Genomic DNA, 17556 nt, shown 5'->3' on the forward strand with positions numbered 1-17556 from the left:
AAATTATTTGCACTGACACTGACAGCACAACTGACATTGACTTTGACAATCAGCAGGCAGGGAAAATTTATTTTGTTTGGTATTGATTAATTTGTGAAAAATTGACGAAATGTATACAATAGTTTACCTTTATCGTGCTAAATAATTAAAATTATGGTACATATATCAGCATAATTAAAACAGGCAGCCTATGTTATAACGAAAGATGTCTGTACCACCGATGGATTATTCCTTGCCACCACCGCGGCTTGTTAACTCTCCCTCAATGCCGCCTCCGATGTTCAGTCATCCTCCTCCCTATACTCCGTCGCCACCAGTTTCTATGGATCCAAGTCAATATCATCCTTCGGTGTGTCTACCTCCGATGAACGTGCCTCCCCCGTCAATGGCCGCGTACCCCGCACCCGATGTGAATGTCCCGCCGCCGTCCATGCCCCCGCCGTACCCACCGCCGCCGATTCCTGACTACACTTATCGTGAACCCGCCTACCTAGTACCCCCACCCCTGGAAAGCTTCGAAACGGCAGCCGCCAAATTGTTGCACGACATCAAAATCGAGAAATCAGACTCGCCTACAGGATCCGAAAAAAGTTACGCGAGTTACAAAGAATACAAACCTATAGTCAAAAAAGAATCCAGGGAATCTTGTGAACCACATTTTAGAGCACCTTCCCGAGCACATTCTACTTGCTCAGCCTACAGACCCAGGCGCTCTCCACACAGGGAGGCAAGTTATGACAGGGAAAGGTATGAGAGGGACAGAGAAAGATACGAGAGGGATCGGTATTATGAGAGCCGGTCTAGGCGTAGTCCATCGCACAGAAGCAGGTATAGCAGAAGTCCTTCAAGATATAGTCCTCCACCCAGATCTCGTTACAGTAGAAGCCCATCGAGGCACAGTCATAGAGAAGCAGACATGGAAAGGTATTACAAAGACAAAGCTTATTATGAGAAAAAGGAATATGAACGGAGAAGATATGAACATGAACGAAGGCATAGTCCTCCTAGGGATTACAGAAGTCAGAGCAGAAGCCATGAGCCTAAAAGAGAAAGGAGTACTTACCGATCTCCGAGTAAGCACAGCTACAGGTCTCCCAGTAGGGACTCTCGTCAACCTAGTCATTCTAGAGAATTATCTCAGCATTCAAGGAGATCCTCATCTGTGCGCCCACCTCCCAAGCCTTTAACAGACAGGGAGAAAATTCTAGAGGAATATAGGTGAGTGAGATCAGTGGTATTTTCTTTATTTTCAGTATTTTATAATGTAAAGTGATTGTTAAATAACTCTTTAATTGTTTAGGAAAAACTATTGCAAAACATCTGAAGATTTCATTGAGAAGATAGAGCAATGGTCCAGGGAACATAACTCAGATGAAGATGAAGTAAGTAAACATTCACACTTTTTACAGGAACAAATTAATTTTAAAACTTAAGTAAAAGTAATTTATTATATGAATTACTTGTGTTATAAATAAAAAGCAAACATTTTTCAAATGTTATCTTTATTTTCATTGTAATTATTATGATTTCAGACACCAAAGATGTGGTACAGGAGTTCACCAGCTGAACTGTATTACAAAGCAATTCCAGAGAAGCAAGGGGTCCAACAAACTGCCAAACTGACAAAACTTTGTGACAAGTTCTTCAAGAACCTCATAGAAAGAGGTAGAAATGCTCGGCCGGCAGTTGATGAACTGCCTCCTCTGAAGCCACCCAAGGCAAAAATGTGCAAACATAGATGTAAGTTATTAAAACAAAATACCTTTACTTCACTGTCACAGTTTATCCAGTCATGGCAGTGAAATGTTGTTAATAAATAAATAAAATAAAAATGTGTCATTTAGCTATCTAAGGCGGTTATCACACTGCGCCGCGCTCCGCGGGGCGACAGATTTAATCATTGTATGCAAGTACCTCAGTTTGTATAGAAAACACGCGCGGCACTTCACACTGACAACGCGTCCGCGCGCGTGATTTTTTATATGAAAATCACGCGCTCCGCGGCGGAGCGCGGGGCAGTGTGATAACCGCCTAACAGTTTTATATTGGAAAGATAACAACTTTGCAGCCAAACAACATGCCCCATTTGAGAAGTGGTTTTTCCTTAATTCCAGTGGAAGACAAGAGTTCTTCATCATCAGACAGTGAAGAGGACGAACTTGATGAAGATGGATTGCAGGGATACACTGACAGAATTATGCTGGAGTTGCAGAGGAAACAAAGTCACCCCAGGAGACTGCATCCAGAAATGTGGTATGTCACTGTTTGACAAACTTTGAAAGTACTTAATGCAACATTCATATAAACTAGGCTGTCTAATGAATTTATTTTATTGCTAAGAAAGCCACACACATTAGTGCTAAGCTAAATTTTTCTAAGCATTTAGTTCGCAAATCTGTCAATAGATGTCGCTGTGTTGTGCAAGTTACATCGCGGTGTGCAAGTTTTAGCGACACGCGTATTTAACCTTTGTATTAACTATCCTAGTTGTTACATTGCTGTGGCGATATAATAAACCTGTCTACCAAGTTTAGCAAGTACACTCTCGATTCGATTTTGACCTGAGGGGTTAAACATGCCTTGCCATTGCAACTTCTACCTTACAGGTTCAACAATACGGGCGAGATGAACGGCGGCCCGCTCTGCCGATGCAGCGCGCGCGCGCGACGCTTCGGCATGCGACACGGCGTGTACACCGGCGAGGAGTCCTATCCTAAGTGTATACCCGACCAGAGCAATGCTGACCGCTTGTATCATTACAGGTATTGTAATCGCCTTTACAATTTATTAAGCTTTTTTAAACTGCGCTTAAACTGCGCAGACCCGCATGCGTATTAAGCTTCATCCACACCAACGCGTGCAGATCGCCATCGCCGGCGCGATCAAAGGCCAATGACAGCTCGCGCGACCTATGACAGTTCACGCGACCTGTCATTGGCCTTTGATCGCGCCGTGACCGCGCCGGCGATGGCGATCTGCACTAGTTGGTGTGGTTGAAGCATTACAGATGTTACCAGTTGCTAGTTTTACAATAGCGATTGCTACGCCAATCAATGACAGCGCCGCGTTAAATTACAGATGGCGCTAGTTTCCATACATTTTTCGCAGTCGCGTTGCAATTTATTGTACAATTAGAAACCGGTTGTAACCCCGCCGATCGTTGTTGCCTTTGTCCAGTAGTGGGCGTCTTTTGGTTAGGGAATACCTACATACCTGACCATTATTCCTTCAAAATCCACCATCGAGTTACTTTTCTATCACGTCATGATTCTTGTCTTTCCTTACACTGTAAATAAAACCTTATTTTATTTATGTTTGATTCTAGAATCACAGTATCTCCACCAACGAACTTCTTGATAAAAGCGCCAACGATCATCGGCCACGATGAGCACGAGTTCCTATTCTCCGGTTTCTCTATGTTCTCACACTACAAGTTGGCAAAGCTACCTACTTGCAAAGTGATAAGGTTCAATATTGAATACACCATACTGTATGTCGAGGAACCGGCGCCGAAAAATTTTACCGTACGGGAATTGGATTTATTTGGTGAGTTTACATAAAAACATGTGGAGTTAAATACTTTATCCTTCATTATATTTATTTATTTAATATTTTATTGTTTTCCAGAGGAATATCTATTTTATGAACTATTGGAACTGATTGACTTGGATTTGGGTAAAGCAACAGAAAATTCTTGTTCTCAATTCCATTTCTTGCCAAGATTTGTGCGGTATTTACCTGAAGGAGGTTGTGAGGTAAGAATCCTTTCATTATACGATTGTAAATTGTTATTTAAAAACTGTACTTAAGTTGTGTATGCTTTACTTATAGGTTCTTTCAATGTGTGAGGTACTAAAGTATCTGCTTGATGAGAGCGATTTGTTAATACCTCCAGAAAAATTAGCGGATGTACACGGAATGGATCATTATACGTGGCAAAAGTTCGTTGACCGAATCAAAGGTAAAAATATCATATTGTTAATTTCACAAAATAATGTAACTCCTTGTTTTAAATAGCTGTCTAATTTTCTTTTGTTTTTTCAGGCATGATAGTGACGTATCCCGGCAAAAAGCCGTGTTCCGTTCGCGTGGATCAGCTAGACAGGAGTCCGCCAGCCAGTTCTGAAGAAAAGAGGCCCAGAGACCCGAAGATGTATTACCCTGAAATTGTGCACTTTGGCATCCGACCACCCCAGCTCAGTTACGCTGGAAACCCAGAGTGAGTTATGATTTTTTTAGGCTTAGATATAAATATTTAAAAGACAGTTGCTGGGATTGTTTGTAATGTATATCACGTTCTCTTCTCGACTTTGTAGCGCGAGATAGAATTCTGGTAAAACCGCGTCTATGCTTTAGTTATTAGAATTTTTGCAATTTAAGACGCATGCCAAAGTCTTGTCTATGCTTACTTGAAACTTTCATGATACGGTATCTTGTACATTTAAACCACGCCCACTATTGTTTGCAAAGTGGATTAGCTCAAACACAAAAAAAAACTTCAAAATGTTCAGAAAATGAAATATACATAGATATTGCAACTTCTTATTCAGGTTTATTTATAACAGCGTTAGCTAATCTTTAAAGTTTCAACCACACCAACGCGAGCAGATTGCCATCACCGGCGCGATCAATGGCCAATGACAGGTCGCGCGACCCATGACAGTTTGCGCGACCTGTCATTGGCCTATGATCGCGCCGTGATTGCGCCAGCGATGGCGACCTGCACGCGTTGGTGTGGTTGAAGCATAACTGCATTAATGATACAAAAATATCACAGTCCTAAAGTCAACATTTTCTTTCTCAGATACCAAAAAGCCTGGCGCTACTACGTCAAGTATCGTCACCTAATCGCTAACATGGCGAAGCCGTCTTTCAAGGAGCGTCAGAAGCTGACGGCAAAGGAGGTGAAGCTGCAAGAAATGAGAACCCAGAGCAAGATGAAAAGGGACGTCACCGTCGCGATATCCTCAGAAGGGTTTCACACTACGGGGCTTATGTGTGACGTTGTGCAAGTGAGTCTTTAAAGTTTTCAATTGAAGTAAAAAACTTTCGCGTTTCATGTCAAAGGTATGGGTCAGTACACTCATAAAGATCAGCATACTCATATATCAGGAAGTTGAAAAAGGTTTCAACGTAAAAAAGATCTTGTGAAAACTTTTATTTGGTCTATTAAAAAAACTTTAAATACCTTTTTACGTCTAAAACCCAAAAACTTTCTGCATAGACCGAAATCGACTGCGAACCGAATGCGGGCGACGCCGCGGGCAAAAGCTGTTTGTCTATTTCGTAAATATTATACCTTGTTTATTAAAAAAAACATTTTTAACAAACAAAAACTTCGTTTAGTGGTTTTTATCGCGTATCTATTGTTGTAATAAAAACCTCCGTCTTTTGTTTCCAGCACGCAATGTTAATTCCAGTACTAGTCCGTCACCTACGCTTCCACAAGTCCCTGGATAGCTTAGAACGCAAGATGGGCTACGTGTTCAAGCAAAGGCTGCTTCTTCAGACTGCCCTAACTCACCCTTCGTACCGGGAGAACTTCGGGACCAACCCTGATCATGCCAGGAACAGTCTCACCAACTGCGGTATTAGGCAGCCCGAATATGGGGACAGGAGGATACATTATACGAGGAAGAAAGGTAGGTTATGCTGTAGTGGCTATGTTACCTAGTTGGACTGGAGACTTGCTCAATCGACCGTACGAAGATAGCTGGAAGAAAAAGTGGCAAGCAGCGACGTTCCCTGTGGCCTTTATGTACTACGGAATAACGATGAAACTGGCAAGCTTTTAGGTCTTCATGAGATATAATGTTGTCATAGCGAAAGTTTAAAGGATAAATCTACAACTACATCACTGACTCTGGACGATCTCCTGAAGATCGGTCGTTGAGAAAATCCTTGGGGAAGACCTTTGTTCAGCAGTCGACGTAAATCAGTTGAAGCGACGGCTCTCAACTATTAAAATAACTTTCACTTTTTAAAATCCTAATCCCCTTGAGGCTGCTAACAAAACGAACTGAAATTTTTCTTTGTAAAAATTGAGAACATCCAAAGTTATCTGGCGATTAAAAAGTCAGGACTTAGGAAATATTTGTTTGCGTTTCAGGTATCGTGACCCTCATAAACATCATGTCCCGTTTCGGCAAACGGAGCGAGACAGAGTCGGAGATAAAACACAACGAGCGTCTAGAGTTCCTAGGGGATGCGGTGGTGGAGTTCCTATCGTCTATACATCTGTTCCGAATGTTCCCGGGTTTAGCTGAGGGTGGTCTGGCTACCTATAGGGCTGCGATAGTCCAGAATCAGCATTTGGCGCAGCTAGCAAAGGTAAGTTATTTAATAGGCGAAGAAAAGAATTGTCTAAAATACGCTCTTGATCTCAGTACATATTCAGATCAGAATCCATTAGGAGTAGTGAAAAGGAGAAGAAAGTTGAGTTCAGAGAAAATATAGGAATAGGAATCAGCCTATCCTAACTAACTATGCCAATGCGTAACTGACTTCGACTTCCATGACACTGAGGAGTTTTTGTGACGCAGAAGTACGCAGGTGGGCATACACATCATATTCTAGCTTGGGGCTAGCTGGCGCTGTGTAAATTGTCCAAAGATTTATTTATTATTTTATTTATTACTAAAACATATTTCATCACATTCACCTTCTATAAAATAAAATGGAGCTTCTGTCTTTCTTCTAGGTCCCATGTCTCAATTATTATGGCGTGTGATCTAGACAGGTTAATAGTGTAATGCCCGTTTTCACCATCAATCCCTAATTTTTAAGTGACCCCTATGAAAAAAAAAACCTGTTATGTGTTACCATCACTTAAAAATTAGGGATTGATGGTGAAAACAGGCATAAGACAGAGATATTTTCGTAACATTATGGCATTCCTTTCCCCAGAACATCGAGCTGGAAAAGTACATGCTGTATGCCCACGGCTCGGACCTGTGCCGCGAGGTGGTGATGCGGCACGCGATGGCCAACTGCTTCGAGGCGCTCATGGGCGCTCTGTTCTTGGATGCTGGTATTGATGTAAGTTAAATGCTCTGTATTTTAGGCCTTTTTGTTTGTTGATACATTGGCAATGAATGCTGGGCCTATCCCAGCATTGCTGGGTACTATGGGAGTCATTAATTAATTTATACGTTTATTTTAAGCCGTAATTGTTGATACGTTGTCAATTTATATGCTATATCCAAAAGTAGCAACAGCGTAGAATAGATACTCACTGCCCATTTTATGGATTCAACGGGACAAATATGCGAACATCGGGTCTCTCCATTCTCCAACCCTTGCATCTGGCAAATTAGAGACGATCGTGCTCCGCCAGTGGTGTCTAAATGACCTGCCCCCCTAGACAAAACGCACTTTTTGATCGAATCGAAAATCGAATCCGTCAAATTCCATACAAAAAAGGGGCTTTTCGACCACTTTTCGACTGGTTTGCGATTATAATTGCACTTTGTCTAGACCACCTGATGATGAGTTGTCAGATAGGGAAGGTCATGCTCTCGCATTGTTGACTAGAGGACCTGTGATTCCTATGATCTACTCTGGTGAGTAGATCAAGCCTTTTTAAAACTAAATGTGATTGACAACACTTAACTCAGTACAATTTGAATCAAGATAGTGGCACGATGGTGGCTCCTGAAGTCTGACACTAGAGTTGTAATCTTACTTTATAGCTTCATCAACCAACCATCACCATAGATGGACAAAAATGTTGTAAATAAATCATAATAAAAATTCTCACACAGGTGGCAGACCAAGTTTTCTCGCTGGCCCTCTGGTACAACGAGAAGGAAATGCTAGAGGTGTGGTCCAAGGAACGCGCGCATCCATTGCAAGAGCAGGAACCGCTGGGCGATCGGAAGTACATCAAGGACTTTGAGTTTCTACAGCGGCTGACCGAGTTTGAAGACTCCATTGGTAAGTCCAGTTGATTTTAATGAAATATACTTCAGTCTCCTGAGAATAATTTGGTATTTTCATTATTAGTAAATGGGTGCGTTTGGTGGAAAAAAGCGCTTATAAGAAAAATGCCGATCGCTAAGCGGTAAGCACTGTCATTGAATAAAAACTGAATGAAACACGTCACTCTTGAAGTTAGCATAATAATGTTTGCTTTTAAGCGCTTTTTTCTGCTAAACGCTCCTAATCAGTACTTTGTTAGAATATTTCATTGAAGTTAATTTTGTTGTTGCGTCAAGCTAATAAAGTAAAAAAGTAAATGGTCCAAGTTTTATCCACCGAGAATATGGACTTAGCTTAGTCGAGACCATTTGAATTTAATTTACTTTAAATTTTCTCGTCCTGTTATTTTTTTATTGCATCACACCTTGGAAACACCATCCATGACCGTTTTATGTAAATTCGCTTTATTGACGGCTTTGTGAAAACTTACACATGTCTTATCATCTTCAAACAGGTGTCCAATTCAAACATATCCGTCTCCTAGCGAGAGCGTTTACGGACCGCTCCGTAGGGTTCACCCACCTGACCTTAGGCTCCAACCAGCGGCTGGAGTTCCTGGGGGATACAGTCCTACAGCTGGTGGTGTCAGACCGCTTGTACAGACACTTCCCGGACCACCACGAAGGGCATCTGTCGGTGAGTATATTTGTGTAACTTTAAAGTCGATGAACTGAGATTTAATAAATAAATAAATACTGAGGTGATAGAAGCTATATGAAAAAAACATGCTTTATGGCGTTCCTTGGGGAGGCATAGAAAGTGGCCTGCCAGTGCCATCTAAGTAAGGTGGACTGACGATTTTATTAATAATAAAAACTGAGGTGATAAACATGCTTTATGGCGTTACTTTGGCTTAGAAAGTGGCCTGCCATGTATGAATTTATGATGACGATAATGATGTGTATTGTAAATGAAATTAATTGATTAATCGTAAACTACATAGTGTTCTGGACTGCGTCAGAGCAAGAGTTGTTCATTTTATAAACAGAAGAAAGCGACCTATTAATTTTTTTAACGGTCAGAAATCGTTTTTGTATCGTAACTTGCCAGAAACAGTAAATGTTTAGTTTCTAATGAGCGAGAATTGTATTGCTGTATGTTTTTTAATTAATTTTTAACATAATCTCTATTATACATGTTTTAGTTGCTCCGTTCGTCTCTAGTCAACAACCGCACGCAGTCAATGGTGTGCGACGACCTGAACATGTCCGCTTACGCCATTTACAACAATCCTAAAGCCAAGCCGACCACCAAGAAGCATAAGGCTGACTTGCTTGAAGCGTTTTTGGGCGCCTTGTTCATTGATAAGGTAAGCTAAGAACTATATTTATTAAATAATTTTTAGAGTATCATTGTCGCCCTCTTTTGTAGTATACTTAATGGAGATTAAGGCAGGTGTACGAGGGGCGGCTGAAAAGTTTTGAGCCTAGGGTATTAAAAATGCCGATAGAAAAGTATAAAAAATATATTTCTCTATTTAATCTCCCTCTACTACAACGCACTTCTTACATTTGTGTAAAAGAGCTTTTAACCCACTGAAAAAAAATTCGCAATCTTTGCCTCCGAAATGAGCCTTTAACGCCGCCTTCATTTCTTTGTCACTCAAAAATCTTCGTTTCTGGAGGTCATTTTTCCAATTTGAGAATTAGAAAAAAAAGCTAAGGATCCGGACTAAACTGTGTGGTAGGCGATTAATTTCTTGAAATCCAGTTTTACCCGGGGCAAGCCGTGCAACATGCGCGGTGTTCACGGGCGAATTGTCTGGCAATAACAGATTTCCTTTCGCCAGTTTGCCTCTTATTATTTCGACAACCACTTGACGCACTCTTATCAACAGTACAGGAAAATAATCCCCGTTTATTGTAGTTTTTTTAAGTAGGTAGTCAATGAATAAAATTCCTCCACAATCCCAAAAATAGTGGCTATGAGCTTGGGTGTCGATCGCTCCGCTTTGAATTTCCGCGGCGGCGTTTTCCCTTTTCAATTCATTGCATTGACTCTTGTTTTGACTCTGAATTGTACTGCCGGATCTATTATTTATCAATAGTGACAATGAGAGAAAAAAAATTGCTAGGATTATGGCCAAAGATGTTCTAAAACTCCTGCGAAGTTGTGACTCGATGCTGGTTGTCGAGTGGCGTGAGCATTTTTGACTCCCATGCACACCCCTTTTTCATGTGCAAATGAGTATGAAAAATATCGCCGATACGTTCCTTGCTAATGCCTATGGCTTCAGCTATCTGTCACAGCTTAATTCGCGGATCTCTAGAGCAAGATTCTTTAACTTTTCATTATTTTATTCGTTAATGGCGAAATCTGGCCGCCCTGACTTGCGGTCATCTTTTAGCGACTCCCTGCCATGCTTGAATTATCGGATCCAATCTTTCATGGTGGAAAATGAAGGCCCAGACTCCCCATAAACTGTCGACATCTCTGCAAATATTACCGTCAGCGTTTTGTTCTTCTTTGTGAGGCATTTTATGACAACTGTGTACTTCAATTTCGTACATTGCGCGGATGACTGAGACATGATGATGTTTACGGATTAATTACTAAAAACGTGATGACGCTAATGAAATGAAACTTTGTACATATACTAAGAAGGTTATTGGCAAATTAATTAAATTTAGTGCGAGTCAATAATAACACTTGAAGATACTTAGGCTCAAAACTTTTCAGCCGCCCCTCGTAGGTGCAGTGACGACTGGTAAATACATATTTGCATTATAATAATATTATTAGCGTTTGATATGCACATCATTGCACATCTCGTTCTCATGGCTACAACTCCTGTGTATCCAGGATCTACACTAACTAGACTAGGGTGTCCTACTTAATAAGATAGGACATTATAGTCAATCGACATATTTTTTTCCAGAGATTTAGTAAAGAGATTCGTTTCTAAGGCAGTGGGAATATAGTTCCCACAATTTGAACCTTATTCGCTTGTCTTAAAGTGTTAATGTTATCAAGTACTTGATTACAGAACCTAGAATACTGCCAGGCGTTCTGCGCAGCGTGCCTGTTCCCACGTCTGCAGGAGTTCATCATGAACCAGGACTGGAACGACCCCAAGTCCAAGCTGCAGCAGTGCTGCCTCACGCTGCGCTCCATGGAGGGCGGCGAGCCCGACATACCGCTCTACAAGTGAGTGCTGCTGCCACTTGCTACCTTAACACTAGTAGCATAGGACACAGTTCACCATGAACCAGCAGGAACGACCCCAAGTCCAAGCTGCAGCAGTGCTGCCTCACGCTGCGCTCCATGGAGGGCGGCGAGCCCGACATACCGCTCTACAAGTGAGTGCTGCTGCCACTTGCGACCTTAACACTAGTAGCATAGGACACAGTTCACCATGAACCAGCAGGAACGACCCCAAGTCCAAGCTGCAGCAGTGCTGCCTCACGCTGCGCTCCATGGAGGGCGGCGAGCCCGACATACCGCTCTACAAGTGAGTGCTGCTGCCACTTGCTACCTTAACACTAGTAGCATAGGACACAGTTCACCATGAACCAGCAGGAACGACCCCAAGTCCAAGCTGCAGCAGTGCTGCCTCACGCTGCGCTCCATGGAGGGCGGCGAGCCCGACATACCGCTCTACAAGTAAGATATCGATAGTGGCACAACACTAGCGTTTTAAACGCACTTTATCAGTTGTTCTTTTCTTTAAGCTGTAAGGTGTTCGGTACTGCTCAACCTTCACTGGTTTCATTGGAGGCCAAACTGTAGGCCCTACTAACTATACAGGAATACACAGAAGATTGGTTCTCCTCTTTCGCTTTGGTGGAAACCGGGCCTTAAGGTAGTGGTCCCACCGCCGGCGAGTAAACGACTAACTATCGGCTATTTTCTCGCTCAAGAAACGTACGAAAGATATCCATTCCGTGTGAACAAAAGAGATGCATATACAAATAGTTAATCGCTGACTGTTCTCACTGCCGGCGACGACTTGTTTTTCATAAATAAACTCGCTCAGCGATACTCGTTCAGCGATGCTCGCTCGCTTGATCATAAAGCTTTGCACAGGACTGAGCGACCGCGGGCGAGTAGCGCGAGTAATCGCTTGTCGCACTCGCACACTCGCTTATAGCCCGACGATAAAACTATCGAAACTACACACTCGCTTCCCGCTGATCGCCAACTCGTTAATAGTTCTACTCGTTTCTCGTTCATCGTCGGCGGTTGGACCACTCCCTAAGTCTCATTATTACTATCAAAACTTTATATGCTCATAACAAAATTCCTGATGTATATAAAAATGGCCCTACAAAATTGATGGTGAAAAAGCTTCGCGAATGGCTGACTACTGTTTGTTTCTACAGTTTTCGGGAATTCCTTACCCGTAAATTTGCATGTTAATATATTTTAACAGAATAGAGTCCTTAATACATGTAACATCAACAATAACCTGTACTTACCTATTCTTGCAAATAAATATCTTTATCTTTAAAAACTCCGCAGAGTGATCGAGTGCCTGGGCCCGACCAACACCCGCGTTTACACAGTGGGCGTGTATTTCCGCGGCGCGCGACTGGCGGCGGCGCGCGGCCACTCCATCCAGGAAGCAGAGATGAATGCCGCCGAAGAAGCATTGAACAGTGCCCACGGTACGTACAGTATACTTACCATGAGTTTACGTTAGGTGTACTCGCTAACTGCGTGAAAATTACATTAAATGTATGACTTATTGTGCAGCGCCCCTAGCGGAGAAATAAAATCTTCATAGATTTTTTGACGTACTCGTTAGCGAGCACACCTAATGTAAGCTCGCAGGTTCGGTTCCCGTCGCATGCTGGAGCATAGGAGGCTGACTTTTGTGTATGTATTTATTTATGTCTATATTTTATTTAGACGCTTTGCCTGGATTTATTGATCAAGAGGAGTATCATTTGCAATTAATCAAGTCGCGCGGCCATTCCATCCAGGAAGCCGAGATGAACGCCGCCGAAGAGGCATTGAACAGTGCCCACGGTACGTACAGTATACTTACCATGAGTTTACGTTAGGTGTGCTCGCTAACTGCGTAAAAATTACATTAAATGTATGACATATTGTGCAGCGCCCCTAGCGGAGAAATAAAATCTTCATAGATTTTTTGACGTACTCGTTAGCGAGCACACCTAATCTAAGCTCGCAGGTTCGGTTCCCGTCGCATGCAGGAGCATAGGAGGCTGACGTTTGTGTATGTATTTATTTATATCTATATTTTATTTAGACGCTTTGCCTGGATTTATTGATCAAGAGGAGTATCATTTGCAATTAATCAAGTCGCGCGGCCACTCCATCCAGGAAGCCGAGACGAATGCTGCCGAAGAGGCGTTGAACAGTGCCCACGGTACGTACAGTGTACTTACCATGAGTTTACGTTAGGTGTGCTCGCTAACTGCGTAAAAATTACATTAAATGTATGACATATTGTGCAGCGCCCCTGGCGCAGAAATAAAATCTTCATAGATTTTTTGACGTACTCGTTACCGAGCACACCTAATGTAAGCTCGCAGGTTCGGTTCCCGTCGCATGCAGGAGCATAGGAGGCTGACGTTTGTGTATGTACTATGTATTTATTTATGTCTATATTTTATTTAGACGCTTTGCCTGGATTTATTGATCAAGAGGAGTATCATTTGCAATTAATCAAGTCGCGCGGCCATTCCATCCAGGAGGCCGAGATGAATGCCGCCGAGGAGGCATTGAACAGTGCCCACGGTACGTAGAATATACTTACCATGAGTTTACGTTAGGTGTGCTCGCTAGCGACTGGCCAAAAAAATACATTAAATGTATGACATATTGTGCAGCGCCCCTAGCGGAGAAATAAAATCTTGATAGATTTTTTGACGTACTCGTTAGCGAGCACACCTAATGTAAGCTCGCAGGTTCGGTTCCCGTCGCATGCTGGAGCATAGGAGGCTGACGTTTGTGTATGTATTTATTTATGTCTATATTTTATTTAGACGCTTTGCCTGGATTTATTGATCAAGAGGAGTATCATTTGCAATTAATCAAGTCGCGCGGCCACTCCATCCAGGAAGCTGAGATGAACGCCGCTGAAGAAGCGCTCAACAGTGCCCACGGTACGTAGTGTGCTTACATGAGTTTACGTTAGGTGTGCTCGCTAACTGCGTAAAAATGACATTAAATGAATGACATATTGTAGATAGACTAAGGCCCAGAACAGACGGTGAAACGCAACTGCAACGACACTGCAACTGCTAGTTACTTTTGAGTTGCATCTAAGTGTCTGCCATAGCGTCCGTTGAGAGACCACACATGACGCGACCAGTTTGAAACTTTCAGTTTCAGTTTCATTCATCAGAATCATCAGAAAGTTGCAGTTTCGTTGCAGTTGCGTTTCACCATCTGTTCTGGGCCTAAGAGCTAGTGAACGCGAGAAACTACTTCTAATTATTGCCCAAATACTATACATAAAAATCAGCTTTGGTATAACTTATACGCCTACGCTGACAAACTTTCAGCTTTTATAAAATGACGTAGGTCTGGCGTTCACTAGCTCTTAGTCTATTGTGCAGTGCCCCTAGCGGCTACTTTCAAGAAATAAAATCTTCATAGATTTTTTAACGTACTCGCTAGCGAGCACACCTAACGTAAACTCACAGGTTCGGTTCCCGTCGGGAGCGTCAAAAATGCGCATGCAGGAGTATAGGAGGCTGACGTTTGTGTATGTATTTGTTTATGTCTATATTTTATTTAGACGCTTTGCCTGGATTTATTGATCAAGAGGAGTATTACTTAAATAAGTGGGTGGTAGAACACGTGACTGTATACAGTGTGGTGTGTACTTGGTCGGCCACTTCATTCAGGAGGCCAAGATGAACGCCGCCGAGGAAGCGCTAAATAGTGCCCACGGTACCGTACGTCACAGGTTCGATTCCCGATGGGAGCGAGACGTATGGCATGCGCATGCAAGCAGGAGTATAAGAGGCTGATGTCTATGTGTGTATGTATTTATTTAGGCGCTTTGTTTAGATAATGGTAAAAATTAGCACCGTTGAAGAAGGAGGTATTTGTACTGAGTGGGTGACCTTTTTGGCAACATTTTTTTTCTTTGTTATTGTTGAATGTATATTTGTTGCAAATAAAGATTTTTCTTTATTTCTTGCTTTAATTATGAATGTTTATTTTTGATTTAATCGTTTAAGAAGTTTTTATAGATTTAGGTTACGCAATAAAACAAAGATGAAAACATAAAAATGAAAATACAATAATGGCGTCTATAATTTCTAAAAATTGAATCTGACAGGTTTTCTTAATTTACCCAAAAATATTTTTTTTCTGTAACTATCCGGGCTTGCTCAGACAATAAACCATATTCTAAAGGTCTTGGGTTGAAGGGATTTGCACGCAAGTTCTTTACTGAGTATCCCGTAATGCGTACGCTTAATACAGGGTGGAACGATAAGTGATCTCACTCGATTATTTCTAAACTATACAAGATATCAATAAACTAGTTACTGATCCTGAAAGTGCTTCATAAGCTCTATCAAACGTTATTAATAATAGGTTACAGAATAAACTAGATCTATCCGAAAATTCAATGTTTCCAGCTTCCATACATTTGGTAAAGTCACATTATTTTAAAAACTACACATGATATCGTAAAACTAATTACTGATTCTAAAAGTGCTTCACAAGCTCTATCCAATGGTATCAATAATAGGTTACAGAATAAACTGGATCTATCCAAAAATGCAATGTTTCTTTCTTCCATACATTTAGGTAGTACTACCACAGTCATGACATGACACTCATCTCTTGACAATATTATAGCAAGTAAAGCCAAAACCAATGTTTATTATTATATAAAAAAAATTACACTTCTAATATTGTGTGGCTGGCATACATTTAGTATGGAAGCTGGAAACATTGAATTTTCAGATAGATCCAGTTTATTCTGTACCCTATTATTGCACCATATATGGTATCGTTTGAAAGAGCTCATGAAGCACTTTCAGGATCAGTTACCAGTTTTTCAATATCTTGTATAGTTTAGAAATAATCGAGTGAGATCACTTAACGTTTGCACCCTGTATATGCGTGGTAAGGTAATAGCGATAAAATCTCACGCAACTTAGAATCGACTAGTATCTAAACTCTCCACAGCGCCCATGGTATGTGTTACTGCACCTGTATCACTAGCTAGTCAAAATTTCATTTCACACCATAGTAGTAGTACCAAGTAACTGTTGAACTTAATCAGGGAGAAAGATCGACGGCAGACTTCAAGAGGCCTCCTTGCCTACAGCCACTAACTTTACCCGGGCGACCATCGTTTAGATCTCTTTCTGATTGGCTCTCATACTGAAACACTGTGCTGTTTTGTTTGTTTTGGCCGCGATTTGGATCGTAGTGGCGGCAGCGAAACGCGAGGCGTGCGCCGGTCGCAACTCCGGACGACAGTCGGTATTGAACAACCAGGATGACTTAGCGTATGGTATGTACTTTTATTATGTTATTGTGACACGACGGAGAACCTGAGAGCAACGTTTACACAGGGAAAGGACTGTGCCTTATATCAGCAGCATGGTAATCACATACTAGTGCATAAAGCGAATGTATGCATCTGGCGGTTAAACATAAATTAACAACTTTCTGAGTGTAGTTATTTAATTTTTAGCATTAAGAGATGCATCTCAAACTAATTTAAAAATTATAAATCAATTCCCGCCTTAGGCAGTTCGATTTTTTCAAGTTATTTATAATTTTCTGAGTGTAAATATTAGTAGGGTGTCCAAAGAAGGAGTGGTAAGGAGGATAAGAGCGCATTACTTTACTAGTGTTTTTTTTTTAATATTCAGTTTGGTCTATAAATAATCACAAATGTTGTCATGTATGGCTTGTGTGTTAAAATGTATTATTTACCTGATATTAATAGATCAATTTTGCATTCACAGAGTTATTCCCGCAACTGGATCATCAGAAGCGGGTGATCGCGAAGAGTATAAAAAGGAAGAAGTCCAAGAAAGATCGGGCCAGTCCGACTTTATCGGAGCGAGAGGCGTCGCTCAAGCGCATGAAGTTGGACGACAGGGTGCCCAAAGCGTACCGCTTGGACCAACAACAATCGGACAGCTCGGACGAAAGCTGCGGGCCGGTTCTGTCCGACGACGAGGCTAAACCGGCTAAGTCCGGAGACGATTCCGGTCTAGACAGCGACACAGAAACTAATACAGATCGGTTAGAAGATGTCAAAGTCAGCAGCTTAGTAAGCGATATGGAGAGACTGAAGGAAGACCTAATCAGGCGCAACGAGTACGATAAACTCAAGGAGAAGTGCATGCGGTCGGAATCCGATGACGATTTTTAGATTTCACAAAATTTAATTTCAGAAGACTTTTTAATCAGTGCTCATAATCAAATATGTTTTTATGTTTACGCGTAGTAGATGTGATATAGTTAAGTTTTAATTCTCAAGAAAGTAATTTTAAGCAAACATTTCAAATCACATAAATTTTTATAATTTGACAAAATCAATATCTTTTAAGTTTAATCTAGCACTAAGAGGTAAATGTGATACTTTGCGATTAAAAGATGAAATACTTGCTCGAATTATATCTT

At 41.5% G+C, this 17556-nt stretch overlaps 1 protein-coding gene across 1 annotated transcript; it reads left to right on the plus strand.

Moving 5' to 3' along the window:
• The first annotated feature begins 47 nt into the window (after nt 1-47).
• Nucleotides 48-17547, plus strand: LOC135078089 (ribonuclease 3). Its single transcript, XM_063972662.1, has 19 exons — nt 48-1218; nt 1301-1382; nt 1533-1740; nt 2115-2253; nt 2607-2762; nt 3326-3546; nt 3628-3755; nt 3832-3961; nt 4045-4219; nt 4805-5012; nt 5402-5642; nt 6110-6330; nt 6907-7038; nt 7764-7935; nt 8435-8616; nt 9125-9289; nt 10967-11127; nt 12442-12587; nt 16893-17547. Exons 1-19 carry the CDS (start codon nt 206-208, stop codon nt 17303-17305), a joined length of 4293 nt encoding a protein of 1430 aa, XP_063828732.1. The 5' UTR covers nt 48-205; the 3' UTR covers nt 17306-17547.
• The last annotated feature ends 9 nt before the right edge of the window (nt 17548-17556 follow it).

This window comes from Ostrinia nubilalis, chromosome 14, assembly GCF_963855985.1.
Source record: "Ostrinia nubilalis chromosome 14, ilOstNubi1.1, whole genome shotgun sequence".
NCBI classification, from domain to species: Eukaryota; Metazoa; Arthropoda; class Insecta; order Lepidoptera; family Crambidae; genus Ostrinia; species Ostrinia nubilalis.